This window comes from Bombina bombina, chromosome 2, assembly GCF_027579735.1.
Source record: "Bombina bombina isolate aBomBom1 chromosome 2, aBomBom1.pri, whole genome shotgun sequence".
NCBI classification, from domain to species: Eukaryota; Metazoa; Chordata; class Amphibia; order Anura; family Bombinatoridae; genus Bombina; species Bombina bombina.
This window is the reverse complement of record NC_069500.1, coordinates 102,954,330-102,973,239: the sequence shown is the minus strand read 5'-3', so window position 1 is coordinate 102,973,239 and position 18,910 is coordinate 102,954,330. Positions and strand designations below refer to the sequence as shown.

The following is an 18,910-nucleotide window of genomic DNA, read 5'->3' as shown; positions in this document are numbered from 1 at the left end:
GCACCTCTCCCCTTATCTCACTCAATTATTCAACGAGGTAACAGACACTAACCCGTTCCCCCAATCAATGCTAGAAGCACAAGTAGTAGTGATCCCAAAGCCAGGTAAACCCCCTACAACGCCCGCTAACTTTCGCCCAATCTCCCTACTTAACATAGACATCAAACTTTATGCTAAAATATTGGCCACCCGCATTAACTTAATACTCCCAACAATTGTACATATTAATCAGGCCAGCTTCACTCCTCTTAGAGAAGCTAAAGATAATACGACCAAGATTCTATTACTAATGGAACACGCAGTTCACAACCACATCCCCTCCGTGTTCATTTCTATGGACGCGGAGAAAGCCTTTGATAGGCTGAACTGGCAATTTCTGAAGGAGACACTTACACAATTCGGCTTCGACTCAAACTTCACTGGAAAAATATTCTCCCTTTATAACAGCCCCCAAGCCAAAATAAAGCTGAACGATACCTTGTCCCAACCATTTTCAATCACAAACGGAACGAGACAGGGATGCCCCCTTTCCCCTATATTATTTATCCTTGCAATGGAAGTCCTAGCATCACATATTCGACACAATACAGACATACAGGGGTTCACAATTGCTCATCAGGAATATAAAGCTACCTTATACGCTGATGACCTCTTTCTCACATTGACACGACCCCATAACTCACTTCCCCCCCTCATTCAAACACTACACCTATACGGCAAATTTTCAAACTTCAAAATAAATATTACCAAATCAGAACTGCTCCCACTTGGACTGCAGGCGGGGGTAATCACTGCAATACAAGCACTCGCACACTTTCGCATACAACCGCGCGCTATAAAATACCTTGGTGTGTATATTTCCCACCATACACAAGTCACACTGGACACCAATTATAAAGCCATAACCGACTCAATCCAAAATACACTGCGCTCCTGGAACAATAAACCAATCTCCTGGTTGGGCAGAATTAATTCGGTCAAAATGACTCTTCTCCCCAAATTACTATACCTCTTCCAAACACTACCGATCCCAATCCCCAAATCCGTGATACACAACCTTCAAAAATCCTTAATCTCCTATATATGGCAACACAAAAGACCTCGGATAGCTACTGCCACTCTCTATCGCTCCAAAGAGTTGGGCGGCCTCGGGATCCCAAATCTTACCCAATATAGACTGGCTAGCTTCTACACCAGAATAATACACTGGTGCAGACATTCAGTTCACAAAGAATGGGTTCTTCTAGAACACTCGTTGTCACATACTTCACATCTGGGCAGCAAATGCTGGCTACATCCCTCTAAAAGAAACTTACCTACTTATCTACCAACAATCACTAGAGAAACATTAAAATTATGGGACACGTCCATAAAACAATATAACCATATCTCAACTGTACCCTCCCCACTAACACCCCTTTGTGAAAACCCAGATTCTCCAATACCATTCCCCACCCACACAACTCAAACACCTCACATTATAAACTCCTCTCCCTGCCTTACAGTCATTCAAAACGGGAAAATCAAACCCTTAACCGAACTCGCCCCCATCCTGGACAAAATACATATAGAATGGCTTAAATACCATCAACTAACAGACTTCCTTACCAAACATCCACATAAGCAACAACTTTTTCGCTCCCATACGGGTTTCGAAAGCAGCTGTATTTATGAGACCCTGCACAGGGGCTTTCTATCTTTTACATACCGATTACTTATGCAGCCGAGCAGCACGTCCCTCCCCTCGTACACACAAAAGTGGGAAACAGAGATTGGCATTACACAAACCCCTAAGGAATGGCAAAAAATCTTCTCCTGCATGACAAAATCTTCCTCATCCATATATGTAATGGAAATGAATGTTAAGTTACTATATAGATGGTACTACACACCCCACCGGCTTCACACCATTTTCCCTACACACTCGCCGGAGTGTTGGAGAGGTTGCCAAAACATTGGCACCCCCACACACATCTGGTGGACGTGCCCAACAGCCCAAACATATTGGGAAGCTATCAGAGTCGAATTCGAAAAAGTTCTATCTCTAAGTCTCAAACTTGACATCTGGTTCTTCATCTTTAATAAATTTACCAAAATAACTTGTAAACTCCGACTAGCTTTACTGACTATCATGACAAACTCAGCAAAACGACTAATTCCCAAAAACTGGAAAAGTAATACACTTCCATCTATCCAGGTCTGGAGAGAAACAACCACTCAGTCTCTCCAACTAGAAAAATATCGCTTCACTCGTAACAAACGAATAGCCGACTATCACTCAATATACTTTTTGTGGGAGGAATACTTTAATCAGACACCCCCCACACTCAAAACCACCACCCGAACATCCACTTCTTAAACTCATATCCACTGACCACCCTTAGCTGACAGACTGGACGTCTTCTTCTATTACCTTAACTTGAACAGAAGGTCAATTTAAGTGCCCGATAATCACTGACAACAATTTACGCCTCTGCAGGAACCATGTATGTATGAATATATATTTTATACATCCATTTGAATTGTTCATTATATTTTCTCATTCACTTAATTGCATTAATTTTTTTTCTTATCTAGTTTAAATAACTCACTTATGCAATCTAAATTTGTCCATTGAAATATACCCACAACTCATATATGTCGAAAAAATGTATCATGTATATGGAATCATTGTTACCACACTGTTGCATATGTAACTGTTTTAATTCTGCTTTGTATGCAATGATTTTATGTTCAATAAAGCTTTTGAAAAAAAAAAAAAAGTTAACAGCTCTTTTACCTTACCAGCCCTTAAAAGGGCCTTTTGCGGGGCATGCCCCAAAGTAAACAGCTCTTTTGCATTTAAAAAAAACATACAATACCCCCCCAACATTACAACCAACCACCCACATACCCCTAATCTAACCCAAACCCCCCTTAAAAAACCTAACACTAAGCCCCTGAAGATCTCCCTACCTTATCTTCACCACGCCGGGTATCACCGATCCATACAGAAGAGGGTCCGAAGTCTTCATCCTATCCGGCAAGAAGAGGTCCAGAAGAGGGTCCGAAGTCTTCATCCTATCTGGCAAGAAGAGGACATCCGGACCGGTAGACATGTTCATCCAGGCGGCGTCTTCTATCTTCATCCATCCGGCGCGGAGCGGGACCATCTTGAAGCAGCCGACGCGGATCCATCCTCTTCTTCCGACGACTCCCGACGAATGAAGGTTCCTTTAAGTGACGTCATCCAAGATGGCGCCCCTCGAATTCCGATTGGCTGATAGGATTCTATCAGCCAATCGGAATTAAGGTAGGAAAAATCTGATTGACTGATTGAATCAGCCAATCAGATTCAAGTTCAATCCAATTGGCTGATTTGATCAGCCAATCAGATTGAGCTCGCATTCTATTGGCTGTTCCGATCAGCCAATAGAATGCAAGCTCAATCTGATTGGCTGATTGGATCAGCCAATCGGATTGAACTTGAATCTGAATTGCAGTCTAGCCAATCAGTGCCTGCTCCCAGATAATTTTACGTGCACGAGCACAGTGTTATCTATATGAAATACGTGAACTAACACCCTCTAGTGGTGAAAAACTGTTAAAATGCAATCTGAAAGAGGTGGGCTTCAAGGTCTAAGAAATTAACATATGAACCTCCTAGGTTAAGCTTTCAACTAAGAATACCAAGAGAACAAAGCAAAATTGGTGATAAAAGTAAATTGGAAAATTGTTTAAAATTACATGCTCTATCTGAATCATGAAAGTTTATTTTGGCCTAGACTGTCCCTTTAAGTTAGGGGGGTGTTAGGGTTAGGGTTAGACTTAGCTTTAGGGGTTAATACATTTATTAGAGTAGCAGCAAGGTCCAGTCGACAGATTAGGGGTTAATAAGTGTAGGTAGGTAGCGGCGACGTTGGGGGGGGGCAGATTAGGGGTTAATAAATATAATATAGGGGTCGGCGATGTTAGGGGCAGAAGATTAGGGGTACATAGGTATAATGTACGTTGTGGCGGTGTACGGAGCGGCAGATTAGGGGTTAATAATAAAATGCAGGGGTCAGCGATAGCGGGGGTGGCAGATTAGGGGTTAATAAGTGTAAGGTTAGGGGTGTTTTTAGGAGCTGAACGCTGCTTTTTTGCAGGTGTTAGGTTTTTTTCCAGCTCAAACTGCCCCATTGTTTCCTTTGGGGGAATCGTGCATGAGCACGTTTTTGAAGCTGGCCGCGTCCATAAGCAACGCTGGTATTGAGAGTTGAAGTGGCGGTAAATTATGCTCTACGCTCCCTTTTTGGAGCCTAACGCAGCCCTTCAGAGAACTCTAAATACCAGCTTTGTTTAAAAGGTGCGGGAGGGGGGGAAACACGCGTAGCTAACGCACCCCTTTGGCCGCAAAGCTCTAAATCTAGCCGATTGTATTTAAGCGAGTGCTCTTTATGGTGTATCTTTCCTGTACATAATATTACTACTTTAATTTTTACACTGAGCACTCTCCTCAATTCTCTATTTTTGGAGACATTTATTGGTAATCTAATCTCTCACACATTACCTTTATTATGAGGACCATAGAGGGCTTTATAAAGAGACAAAATGATTGTAAGAGGCGGGTCAAAGAGAAGATGGGGCAGGAAGCTATCCACCAGAAGGGAACAAGCTGTGGGGCAGCCCTGGAAATGGAGTACAACACCTGGCAGGAGATGATAAGCAGGTTCCTGAGTATCACAGCAGTCTGTGGACTTCCAGTGGCTCGTGACCATAGTGTCACATAAAGAACACATCATTTCATCATTGACATGTAAATAAGTGATGAGAGACAGCTCCTTTTCAAACAGGGGCACAGGAAAGGGTTAGCCAAACCCCAATGTCAATTTCAAAAAGGTAATTTTCCAGCCTCCAGTAGATTTTTAAAAGACCTTTATTAGTTTTTTACAGGGTCCATTGTAACAACGACGTTTCGAACCTATACCAGGTTCTTAATCATGTTTATAGAATAGTGTACAGGTGTGTCTTTTATACCTGTCCATTTCCTATAAGATTACACAACAGTGCCATCATGTGGTCAAAATTTAAAATTACAAGCGATAAATAAAAAACTTGAGTTATTCAGCTTCTTGTACATCTTTAGATTGAATTTTTTAAGCTAGTTACCCTCTTTTTCTTAATTTTTGTATGATTATCACATGCAACATTAAAACCAAATTTTTCTATATTTACAAATAAAACCTATACACATAAGATATTAGAATCATATTAGCTACTACAGATAAATGCTACAGTTATGTATTAGAAAAATAATGACCATTCAAAATCTTTGTTCAAGCCTTCAGGTATCATGGTATTTAACTTATTAATCCAAAACATCTCTCTTCTTTTGAGCAATTGGTCTCTGTCACCTCCCCTCCTGGGTCTGTCAACTTGTTCAATGACTTGAAATCTCAGTTGACTGATGTTATGACCCATGGAGAGGAAGTGACAGGAAACAGGTGCCTCTGTATTTTTATTCCTGATGTTGGATTTGTGTTCAGTGATTCTTGTTCTTACCTCCCTACTAGTTTCACCTATATAAATCCTGGCACACGGACATTTAATGAGGTATATAGAGTATGTGCTTCTACATGTTAGATATTTTTTGATTGGATATTTAGTCCCCTTAATAGGGTGGAAAAATTCTTTCCCCTTTATTATGGAGCTACAATGGCTGCAATGTAGGCAAGGATAACAACCTCTATTGTCAGGTCCTATAGATGTTTGAATGCTTTTCTTTTTGCTACCAATATCTGCTCTTACTAATAAATCTCTCAGGTTCTTGGTTTTTTTGTAAGCTACAATAGGTATATTTTTTAGTTCTTCAACTTGGGGATTGCATTCACGAAGTATGTGCCAGTGTTTATTAATAATATGTGAAATTTTAGATCCTAAAATATTGTATTGAGTTACAAAAACCATTCTGTTTTCTTTTGTTTTGTTTTTCGTATTACAATCTTCCTCATCTTTACAGTACTCTAATTGTTTTGTGATTAGTTCTTCTGGGTATCCTCTTCTTTTAAATTTTTCTGCCATTTCTTTTAATCTTATATCACATTTCATTGACATGTACACATAACTATTGTATGAAACACATCCCTGAATACTGCTCATATTCAAATCCCTCATAGACCAACTCACAATGTGCACATGCATGTTATAGAGTTTGATGTGAATCAGTATAGGCCCTAACATGTATCAATGTACATTGTATGCCCACATGGACATATATCTGACTGTACTAATCCCTCTCATCCTTTATCTCCTCCACAGAACCACCTGTCACAAGGATACAGACAGCCATGCCACCACCACAACCACCACCACCACCACAAGCCTTAAGGCAGCTGCATGAACAGTGTGCTCCCAGGCATGAGCCTGGTTGGATGGCTTCAGTTGAGGACCCAGGAGTGATGCCACCGGCATTGCCATATGACCCCTGGCAACATTCCTGTTTATACCCCCCACAACACAATCACAGTCTCATGTCAGTCATGGATATTACCCACAGACTATGTCACAGGATGTGCCTATTGTAGAGGATGAGTGGTCACACACTGGTCATCAGTGGGAATACCAATCATCTATGAGAGCTCCACCATCTTATTCACTGGGACGAGCTCCACAATCTTATTCACTCGGACGAGCTCCACCATCCTCTTCCCTAGGACGAGCTCCACCATCAGCACCAGCAGCACCACCAGCAGGAACTACAGCTGCCCCTCAAGCAACAGAAGCACATCAACAAGCATCATCTCTTCTCCAACATTGTGGCCCTCAAGCAACTGCCAGCCCTGTTGCTCAAGAGCCTGTAGATACATTGTATTCTCCCCTGGGTGAGGAATACATTACACTCCAGAGGAGGCTCGTCACAAGCACTGAGAGTATACAAAGAGGGCAAGAGAGGTTCTTCAGGGGCCACGAGAGATTCTTCAGGGACCAAGAGGGGTTACACAAACCTAGCATAGAGCTGCAGAGGGAAATTTCAGCATCGTTAAGGGCAAGCGTTCAAAACCAGTCACAGATTAAGCAAATTCTGTCTGATATGCAGATGGACAATAGATGGAGAGAACAAAATCAACTTTTGGGTGCGTTGGTTGAGCACTTTACACATCAGCAGGACACTGCCTCCAGCCTATCATCTGTGGCCAGCGCACCAGCAGGAACACCAGAATCTGCTAGAACAAGGAGAAAAAGGCAATCCACTACAGGCACCTCAGCTCCCTCATCCAAGAAGCCAAAAAATAAATAAATATTATTGTAGTTCACCATAAACCTTGTCCTCTGTTATTTACCATGTAATTGTCATACACATCCATATGAGGTGTGTTTTATTACACTATTATTGTTAAAACATATAATATGACCTGTGTTGAAATGGTAATAAAAACCAGGTAATATTATTATTATGATATATTTTTGTACTATAACTCACATCCACATAGTTGTGTATGAAGGGTACATATAGTAATATTCACTAAGATGTAAATCAATGTATCTTACATCCAATATAAATTGACACATGGGTATATATAATACTGATGTTACTGATAGGGTGTGCATTGTCAGGTGTTCAAAGGCTGCAGGTGAGAGGATGTGCTGTTTGTGATTGGTTTGACACAATTGCAGAGGAGGAAAATTGATTTTAATAATTAAGTAGGCAGCAAGGTTTAAAGGGACAGTTTACTCAAAAATGTTCTTCCCTTTAATTTGTTCCCAATGATCCACTTTACCTGCTGGAGTGTATTACATTGTTTACAAGTACTTCCTTTACCCTTATGATTGCATTTTAAATATTTTATTTAGCCTGTGGTATCCTTACCCATCCTTAAATATTTTGCCCTCAAGGCCAAGCTGTGTTAACAAAGCCAGTAGAATAAATTACACTCCCAGTGGGTTTTAGAAGAGATAAGATAATAAAATGATAATTGTCCATTATTCTCTCCAAGTATTGGTGATTGGTTTATGAACAGATATAAAATAAAGAAGCAAGTATATGTACACAATGTGATAAAGTTATGAGAGCTGATACCTACAAACTAAACCCATTTTATTAGATTGTGACTTCAAAACACAAAATCAGCTATTTCAAATACACAAATAAACCTTAAAAAGCAAATCTCATACATGTTATATTCTGCAGCTAGTAAAAGAAGTAATTGGAAAGAGAAAAACAATTTTATAGTATACTGTCCCTTTAACTATTTGAGATGCTGCTTAAATGTATGTGTTTGTTAAGGCTTCCATGGAGTTACGTTGCTTGTTTAGTCAGTGCAAGGGTTGCTGCGCCTGCCATGTGTGGCGTGATAAAAATGGAGTAGATTTTCTCAATTCTGCGCATGTAAGTCCTTGCGCTGTATATTGAATACCAAATTGCGTACCAGTTCTATGTTAGTTTATGGGAGTGAAAAATGCGGGTGACGGTTAAAAAACTAAATTTATGCTTACCTGATACATTTATTTCTGGATATGGTGAGTCCACGGCTTGAGTAATTACTGTTGGGAATATCTCCCCTGGTCAGCAGGAGGAGGCAAAGAGCACCACAGTTAAACTGCTAAGTTTCACTCCCTTACCCACAACCCCTAGTCATTTGACCATAGGGAAATTGAGAAAAAGGAGTAATACAAGATATAGAGGTGCCTGAGGTTATATGTGGATCTCTGCCCACTTAAGAACCCGAGTAACCTTCTTCATGGCTAAGGAACTGCGAGTTCCTCCCTGATGATTGATGTAAGCCACAGAGGTTATGTTGTCTGACTGGAACCTAATAAACTTGGCAGTCTGGCGTCCATGGTCATGGTCACCCAGGAAGGTCTCCGAAAGCATGTGCCCTGAGATAGATGTTCCTGAGAAATCCACCATGGGAGAGAGTCCCTTGATGACTGATCTACCTCTTTTCTCTGAGATAGATTTGCATTATTGCCATTCCATTGTCTGAGCATGCAAAACTGGAGAACTCTTGGAATCGAGCAAAAGGAATGATGTCCATGGAAGCCACTATAAGACCGATTACCTCCATACATTGAGCCACTGAAGGATGAGCAGTAGCCTGAAGAGAGAGGCAAGAGGAAATTATTTTGTTTTTCCTGACCTCTGTCAGAAAAATCTTCATCAATAGAGAATCTATTATGGACCCTAAGAACACTACTCTTGTAACAGGGGAGAGGGAGCTTTTTTCCAGATTTACATTCCATCCGTGGAACGAAGAAAATACAACAATATCTCTGTGTAAGATTTTGCTTGTTGAAAAGATGGCACCTGAATCAGTATGTCGTCCAGGAAGGGTGCCACAGAAATATCACGAAAACTGATCACTGACAAAAGAGCCTGCAGAACCTTTGAAAAAATTCTGGGAGCCGTGGCTAGACCAAATGGAAGGGCCACAAACTGGAAATGTTTGTCCAGAAAGGCAAATCTCAGGAATCTGTGATGGTCCCTGTGAATAGGAACATGAAGAATAGATACGCATCCTTAAGGTCTATGGTTGTCATGAACTGACCCTCTTGTACTAAAGGAAGAATGGAGCATATAGTCTCCATCTTGAAGGATGGAACTTTGAGAAACTTGTTTAGACACTTCAAGTATAGAATGGGATGGAAAGTTCCCTCTTTTTTTGTAACCACAAATAGGTTAGAGTAGAACCCAAGACCCTGTACCTTCACTGGAACTATCACTCCTAGGGAGGAAAGATGTTGTATACATTTCAAGCACGCCTCTCTCTTTATCTGGTCTGCAGATAATCTTGAGAGATGGAATCTGCCTCTGGGAGGAAAAGTCTTGAATTCCAATTTGTAACCCTGGGATACTATGTCCACAGTCCAGGGATCTGGGATATCTCATATTCAGGCTTGAGAGAACTGAGAAAGTCTGCCCCCCACCTGATCTGATCATGGATCAGGGGCAAACCCTTCATGCTGATTTGGAATCAGCAGTAGGTTTCTTTGATTGTTTCCCCTTGTTCCAAGACTGATTAGGTTTCCAAGAAGACTTTGATTGTTCCTGCTTGGAAAAAGAAGGGGAAGGCTTTCCTCTGAAGTTACAAAAAGGAACGAAAATTACTCTGATGTCCTTTAGGCCTATTCTTCTTATCTTGAGGTTGAAAAGACCCTTTTCCACCCATAATATCAGAGATAATTTCTGCCAAATCAAGTCCAAACAAGGTTTTGCCCTTGTAAGGAATTGCCAGAAGCTTGGCTTTAGAGGAAATGTACGCAGACCAGGATTTAAACCATAATGCTCTGTGGGCTAGGACAGAGAAACTAGAAGTTTTAGCTCCTAGTCTAACAATCTGTAAAATGGCATCTGCAATAAAGGAATTGGCCAATTTAAGAGCTTTAATTCTATATTGAATTTCATCCAAGGAAGTCTCTACTTGAAGAGAATCAGACAAGGCGTTGAATCAATAAGATGGCACACTAGTCACGGTGGCAATACACACCGCAGGTTGCCATTGGAGACTTTGATGAACATAAATCTTTTTTTCAAATAAGCCTCCAGCTTCTTGTCCATTAGATCCTTAAAAGAGCAGCTATCCTCAATAGGAATAGTGGTTCTCTTAGCCAGAGTAGAAATGGCCCCTTCAACTTTGGGTATAGTATACCAAGGGTCTTTAATGGAGTTTAAAAGACACCCCTGGTTTCTCCCATTCCTGTGAGATAATCTCCCTAGCACGGCCCGGCACAGTAAAAACCTCTGAAGTGGAAGGTTCATCAAAGAAACTATTAAGTTTACTAGACTTATGAGACTTATGAAAAAGGGCACCTTGGGAAGCAGAACTGAGTACAGGCACCTTACTTTCTGAATTTCTAGATTTCTTCTTGTGTTTTCCCTGTAATCTGGGAATGGCAGCTAATGCCGCAGATACTGCTGAAGATACCTGTGTAGCAATTTCTGCTTTTAAATAAACTCCACTAGGAGTTATAGAGGAACTGCAGGGCACTGCATGTGACACCATTGAGGCTTGGGATGTAGCAGGAGAAAGCTGAGGTATTATTTTAACAACATCATCCTGAGAGACATTAGGCTCAAAAATGTTACTTTTATTTTGGAAGGTTTTCTTGACACATGAAGCACAAAATTGCATAGGAGCTACAATTTGTGCATCTAAACATAATACGCATTAATTTATGAGGGCAGGCTCTTGCTCCATATCAGACATGCTGTGAAACAGTAAATAAACTTGTACAGATAAGCTTCAAAGATTTAATAATTAATTAAAATAAGCCAAGGAAAAAATACACTTTAAATTTTATCTCAAATTAGGATCGATCCCCAGCTAAAATTATGTGAAAACAGTTAAGAAAAAACATTTAATAAACATCAAATAAACTTCTAAAATACCCCTCAAGCAACCCCACACCTCAATTACTGAGGTGCCTTACCAATTAAGACCGGATCACCCAGAAATGGAGAAAAACAACTTTTCCCTCATAATACGTTATGAAGTAAAGTCGGTCATGTGATCGGAACTGCCAAGCTCAAATTACTGCTGCGACACAGAGAGGCACCACTGCCTGGTAAACAGAGTATCAGAAATATCCGGGGGTTTTTCAAACCTCACAGTTTAAAATGTTGCATCGTTTTATTTTAAAACAAAGGGGAAATGAATAAACTGCTGAAATAGAAAATTCAGCCTTACTTTCAGTTTAAACTTGTATTGTTTTATCAAGTAAATATGTGTCAGAAAATAAAGCATAATAAAACATTTTACCCTTTCTTTTTAAAAGAATTTAAATGTTAGTCTCACACATGCTACAGTGCCTGCTTCATGCCCCAGTGTAACCCATACAACAGGATTATCTATGTCCCAATAAAAAAGCAGTGTCTTTTAATTTGTTAAGTACATTGTCTCCCCTACTGGAAGAAAAAGCAATTACCTGCTCTGCTGTCCGGCATGTAGACAGTTGCAAGGTATTAGAAGAGACAGTTCTTCACAGAGACCTTTGAAAAAGAAAGAACAGAGTAGCCAACTCTGGCTTTCTAAACCAGGGCAGCAATTGTTAGGAAAATGCAGTAAATACCTCTTAACAAGTTCCTAACTGCTTTAAAGCCACCACTACCCGACTGCAAGGAATGACGTGGAATACGACTATACCCCAAAACTTGCTTGTAGATGAAATCAAAAATTTTCTTCAGACACCTAAACTTCACCTCCTACATGCACCAGAGAGAGAGAGAGAGAGAGAGAGAGAGAGAGAGAGAGAGAGAGAGAGAGAGAGATAGAGAGAGAGAGAGAAAGAGAGAGAGAGAGAGAAAGAGAGAGAGAGAGAAAGAGAGAGAAAAAGAGAAAAAGAGAGAAAAAGAGAGAAAAAGAGAAAAAGAGAGAAAAAGAGAGAGAGAGAGAAAAAGAGAAAGAGAGAGAAAGAGAGAGAGAGAGAGAGAGAGAGAGAAAGAGAAAGAGAGAGAAAAAGAGAAAGAGAGAGAAAAGAGAAAGAGAGAGAGAGAGAGAGAAAGAGAAAGAGAGAGAAAAAGAGAAAGAGAGAAAAAGAGAAAGAGAGAGAAAAAGAGAAAGAGAGAGAAAGAAAGAAAGAAAGAAAGAAAATTATTTTTTATAAATTTACTGAAAAAAAAATGTCCTCTGGAACTACATTCTCTGTTAATAATCTCAAGCTTGTCTTTAGCTCAGCATGAACTAGTGTCAACTGCTTCTTTTTTATGATGAGGAAGAAAGGCTGAATGTTATTATCGCTGGTGCCAAGCAGCATGTGGCAGTGTATACTGAAGCTATCTAAGCTGTCAGATGTATTCATGGAGATATTGTGCCAAACATTAAACTTGAATGTGTTCCATGCCTTATGAAATAAAGAGGAAGAGTTATGATACACAACCTTTGCTTGGAAACCAATGCTTGTGCTTGATTTTCAAATGAAACTATTGTTCTGCACTTAAAAATCAATTTATAAAACACCGTTCATGTACATAGGACTTAAAGGGACATGAAACACCATTTATTTTCTTCCATGATTCAGATAAAGAATAACATTTTTAACATCATTCCAATTTATTTCTATTATCTAATTTGCTTCATTCTTTAGGTATCCTTTGTTGAAGAAGTAGCAATGCCCATGTGTGAGCCAATCACACGAGGCATTTATGTGCAGCCACCAATTAGCAGCTCCTGAACCTATTTAGATATGCTTTTCAACAAATGATATCAAGAGAATGAAGCAAATTAGATAATAGAAGTAAATTGGAAAGTTGTTTAAAATCGCATGCACTTTCTAAACCATGAAAGAAAAAATGTGTGTTTTATGTCCCTTTAATGACATTTTACACAAATATTACACTATAACAGCTCAAACATATAAGTCACTGGCATAGAAATAATTTTATCAGAGTGAACATTATTGATCAATATTAAAAGGATTTTGAATGTTGAATGTTCATGACCAAAGAACACTATTTAACAATTGTAATAATATCTACATATTTGCATGAATAGCTACTCATTTTATTCTTTGTTCTTCAAGTTAACAGTAAGTTCAGTTGAGCTTTAAAGGGACATAAAACAAGTTGGGATAGAGACAAAATAATATATGTACTTTATTGACGTTGCCTGCAAATGTATACTGTAATGCCTCACTATTAACCCTTTCTTTTTAGTTTCTGAATTGTAACGCTCTAACTTCCCCCACACATTTCCTTCTATGGCTGTATCTATATGGAGTTAGCTGCTCCAAGCAGCTTAGCTATGTAAAAAAATTTGCTTCTTTTTGAAAATTATTTTAAAATACCAGCAATTTTTAAACAATTTTTTTATGCAAACTATTTTAAATGAATTAGCCCTTTTAGGATATGCACAGATCTCAACCTGTTTTATTGCACTTAAGGACTGATTATTCAGGGAACGTTGAAACATATTGAGGTCACATTGAGGATGATTTTTAAATAGCACCAATATTTATATAGTCTCACCATTATTACAGGGAATATTTTAATGCCATGCTGTTGTGAAAACTACTTCCTGAATATTTAAAATGTCATTGGCCTAGATTTAGAGTTCGGCGGTAGCCATCAAAACCAGCGTTAGAGGCTCCTAACGCTGGTTTTGGCCGCCCGCTGGTATTTGGAGTCAGTGATTAAAGGGTCTAACGCTCACTTTACAGCCGCGACTTTTCCATACCGCAGATCCCCCTACGCCATTTGCGTAGCCTATCTTTTCAATGGGATCTTTCTAACGCCGGTATTTAGAGTCGTTTCTGAAGTGAGCGTTAGAGCTCTAACGACAAGATTCCAGCCGCCTGAAAATAGCAGGAGTTAAGAGCTTTCTGGCTAACGCCGGTTTATAAAGCTCTTAACTACTGTACCCTAAAGTACACTAACACCCATAAACTACCTATGTACCCCTAAACCGAGGTCCCCCCACATCGCCGCCACTCGATTAAAAATTTTAACCCCTAATCTTCCGACCGCCACCTACGTTATACTTATGTACCCCTAATCTGCTGCCCCTAACCCCGCCGACCCCTATATTACATTTATTAACCCCTAATCTGCCCCCCACAACATCGCCGCCAGCTACTTAAAATAATTAACCCCTAATCTGCCGAGCGGACCGCACCGCTACTATAATAAAGTTATTAACCCCTAACCCGCCTCACTAACCCTATCATAAATAGTATTAACCCCTAATCTGCCCTCCCTAACATCGCCGACACCTAACTTCAATTATTAACCCCTAATCTTCCGATCGGAGCTCACCGCTACTATAATAAATGTATTAACCCCTAAAGCTAAGTCTAACCCTAACACTAACACCCCCCTAACTTAAATATAATTTTAATCTAACGAAATAAATTAACTCTTATTAAATAAATTAATCCTATTTAAAGCTAAATACTTACCTGTAAAATAAATCCTAATATAGCTACAATATAAATTATAATTACATTGTAGCTATTTTAGGATTAATATTTATTTTACAGGCAACTTGGTATTTATTTTAACTAGGTACAATAGCTATTAAATAGTTAAGAACTATTTAATAGTTACCTAGTTAAAATAAATACAAAATTACCTGTAAAATAAATCCTAACCTAAGATATAATTAAACCTAACACTACCCTATCAATAAAATAATTAAATAAACTACCTACAATTACCTACAATTAACCTAACACTACACTATCAATAAATAAATTAAATACAATTGCTACAAATAAATACAATTAAATAAACTAGCTAAAGTACAAAAAATAAAAAAGAACTAAGTTACAGAAAATAAAAAAATATTTACAAACATAAGAAAAATATTACAACAATTTTAAACTAATTACACCTACTCTAAGCCCCCTAATAAAATAACAAAGCCCCCCAAAATAAATAATTCCCTACCCTATTCTAAATTTAAAAAGTTACAAGCTCTTTTACCTTACCAGCCCTGAACAGGGCCCTTTGCGGGGCATGCCCCAAGAAGTTCAGCTCTTTTGCCTGTAAAAGAAAACATACAATACCCCCCCCCCCCAACATTACAACCCACCACCCACATACCCCTAATCTAACCCAAACCCCCCTTAAATAAACCTAACACTAAGCCCCTGAAGATCTTCCTACCTTGTCTTCACCATACCAGGTTCACCGATCCGTCCTGGCTCCGATATCTTCATCCAACCCAAGCGGGGGCTAGACATCCACTGAAGAAGTCCAGAAGAGGGTCCAAAGTCTTCCTCCTATCCGGCAAGAAGAGGACATCCGGACCGGCAAACATCTTCTCCAAGCGGCATCTTCTATCTTCTTCCATCCGGTGCGGAGCGGGTCCATCTTGAAGCAGGCGACGCGGATCCATCCTCTTCTTCCGATGTCTCCCGACGAATGACGGTTCCTTTAAGGGACGTCATCCAAGATGGCGTCCCTCGAATTCCGATTGGCTGATAGGATTCTATCAGCCAATCGGAATTAAGGTAGGAATTTTCTGATTGGCTGATGGAATCAGCCAATCAGAATCTAGTTCAATCCGATTGGCCGATCCAATCAGCCAATCAGATTGAGCTCGCATTCTATTGGCTGATCGGAACAGCCAATAGAATGCGAGCTCAATCTGATTGGCTGATTGGATCAGCCAATCGGATTGAACTTGATTCTGATTGGCTGATTCCATCAGCCAATCAGAAAATTCCTACCTTAATTCCGATTGGCTGATAGAATCCTATCAGCCAATCGGAATTCGAGGGACGCCATCTTGGATGACGTCCCTTAAAGGAACCGTCATTCGTCGGGAGACATCGGAAGAAGAGGATGGATCCGCGTCGCCTGCTTCAAGATGGACCCGCTCCGCACCGGATGGAAGAAGATAGAAGATGCCGCTTGGAGAAGATGTTTGCCGGTCCGGATGTCCTCTTCTTGCCGGATAGGAGGAAGACTTTGGACCCTCTTCTGGACTTCTTCAGTGGATGTCTAGCCCCCGCTTGGGTTGGATGAAGATATCGGAGCCAGGACGGATCGGTGAACCTGGTATGGTGAAGACAAGGTAGGAAGATCTTCAGGGGCTTAGTGTTAGGTTTATTTAAGGGGGGTTTGGGTTAGATTAGGGGTATGTGGGTGGTGGGTTGTAATGTTGGGGGGGGGTATTGTATGTTTTCTTTTACAGGCAAAAGAGCTGAACTTCTTGGGGCATGCCCCGCAAAGGGCCCTGTTCAGGGCTGGTAAGGTAAAAGAGCTTGTAACTTTTTAAATTTAGAATAGGGTAGGGAATTATTTATTTTGGGGGGCTTTGTTATTTTATTAGGGGGCTTAGAGTAGGTGTAATTAGTTTAAAATTGTTGTAATATTTTTCTTATGTTTGTAAATATTTTTTTATTTTCTGTAACTTAGTTCTTTTTTATTTTTTGTACTTTAGCTAGTTTATTTAATTGTATTTATTTGTAGCAATTGTATTTAATTTATTTATTGATAGTGTAGTGTTAGGTTAATTGTAGGTAATTGTAGGTAGTTTATTTAATTATTTTATTGATAGGGTAGTGTTAGGTTTAATTATATCTTAGGTTAGGATTTATTTTACAGGTAATTTTGTATTTATTTTAACTAGGTAACTATTAAATAGGTATTAACTATTTAATAGCTATTGTACCTGGTTAAAATAAATACCAAGTTGCCTGTAAAATAAATATTAATCCTAAAATAGCTAAAATATAATTATAATTTATATTGTAGCTATATTAGGGTTTATTTTACAGGTAAGTATTTAGCTTTAAATAGGATTAATTTATTTAATAAGAGTTAATTTATTTCGTTATATGTAAATTATATTTAAGTTAGGGGGGTGTTAGTGTTAGGGTTAGACTTAGCTTTAGGGGTTAATACATTTATTAGAATAGCGGTGAGCTCCGATCGGAAGATTAGGGGTTAATAATTGAAGGTAGGTGTCGGCGATGTTAGGGAGGGCAGATTAGGGGTTAATACTATTTATGATAGGGTTAGTGAGACGGATTAGGGGTTAATAACTTTATTATAGTAGCGCTCAGGTCCGCTCGGCAGATTAGGGGTTAATAAGTGTAGGCAGGTGTCGGCGACGTTGTGGGGGGCAGATTAGGGGTTAATAAATATAACATAGGGGTCGGCGATGTTAGGGCAGCAGATTAGGGGTACATAGGGATAACGTAGGTTGCGGCGGTTTACGGAGCGGAAGATTAGGGGTTAAAACTGTAATGCAGGGGTCAGCGATAGCGGGGGCGGCAGATTAGGGGTTAATAAGTGTAAGGTTAGGGGTGTTTAGACTCGGGGTACATGTTAGGGTGTTAGGTGCAGACGTAGGAAGTGTTTCCCCATAGGAAACAATGGGGCTGCGTTAGGAGCTGAACGCTGCTTTTTTGCAGGTGTTAGGTTTTTTTTCAGCTCAAACAGTCCCATTGTTTCCTATGGGAGAATCGTGCACGAGCACGTTTTTGAGGCTGGCCGCGTCCGTAAGCAACTCTGGTATCGAGAGTTGCATTTGCGGTAAAAATGCCCTACGCTCCTTTTTTGGAGCCTAACGCAGCATTTGTTTTAACTCTCGATACCAGAGTTAAATTTATGGTGCGGCCAGAAAAAAGTCTGCGGAGCGTTAACAGCCCTTTTACCGCCGAACTCCAAATCTAGGCCTTAATGAGCAAAGAGGCAATAATTCTCCTGGTAATTCGGGACTACTTAGAAATGTCTAAAAATAGTTCTAGCAAGTTTCATTGGGACAAGCAGCACAAAATAATCACCGATGTTCAGGTAACTATAAAGTTTTATCTACTAAACAACAAATTTAAAAAAAAAAAAACCCAGCAAAAGCAAAAAAATTTAATATTTTTGAAGGGCAAACTTTAAAGGATCTTTAAACTCAAAAAATATTCCTCCAAAAAGTTTGAGGCCATCACTAAGAATAGCGCACATTAAATCTGGTATTACAAGTTCATGGTAAAACAGAACTACAAGATAATGTTTAGCGCGGTCAACATCTCTTCCTATACTTTTAATGGATAGTGTGGCCGCAGTAAACATAATTTATATTACAAGTTGAATTCAGCTCAAGCGACTTGAGACCTTAAGTAAATTTTTACTTCAAAATACATATTAAGGTCTAGATTATGAGGCCTAGTTATCAAGCCGTCAACCACAAATACGCTGGAATTCCGCAGCATAATTGTGGCGAGCTTGATTCCCCTTAGTTATCAAAGCCTACAGACATGCAAAAGTAGAAATCTGTGACGTAACATATGATCCGCCGGACTCAGTCCGACACAGATCGATGCTTACGTCACTACAGATGTTCCAAATGCAAATTAGGCACTATCTGACTACTTTTGCTAGTTATCAAATTTCTACCAAATACGCTCGCCACTATTCCGGCCCAGCGTACCTGTTTTTCAATCAGCCGCCCAGGAAGCGGAGGATGTCATAGGAATCAATGGGAGTCTGAAAGCAGCGAAAGCTTATGTTCGC

General features: G+C 39.7%; 1 protein-coding gene across 4 annotated transcripts in view; it reads left to right on the top strand.

Moving 5' to 3' along the window:
• The window catches only part of LOC128648497 (histone-lysine N-methyltransferase SETD1A-like), a 235,883-nt gene extending 228,602 nt beyond the window's left edge, over positions 1-7,281 (top strand). For all 4 annotated transcript variants that reach the window (XM_053701203.1, XM_053701202.1, XM_053701204.1 and 1 more), the window contains one exon: positions 6,280-7,281. In XM_053701203.1, coding sequence (XP_053557178.1) covers positions 6,521-7,258 — 738 coding nt within the window. In that variant the 5' untranslated portion in view covers positions 6,280-6,520 and the 3' untranslated portion in view covers positions 7,259-7,281. The remainder of the gene's footprint in view (positions 1-6,279) is intronic.
• The last annotated feature ends 11,629 nt before the right edge of the window (positions 7,282-18,910 follow it).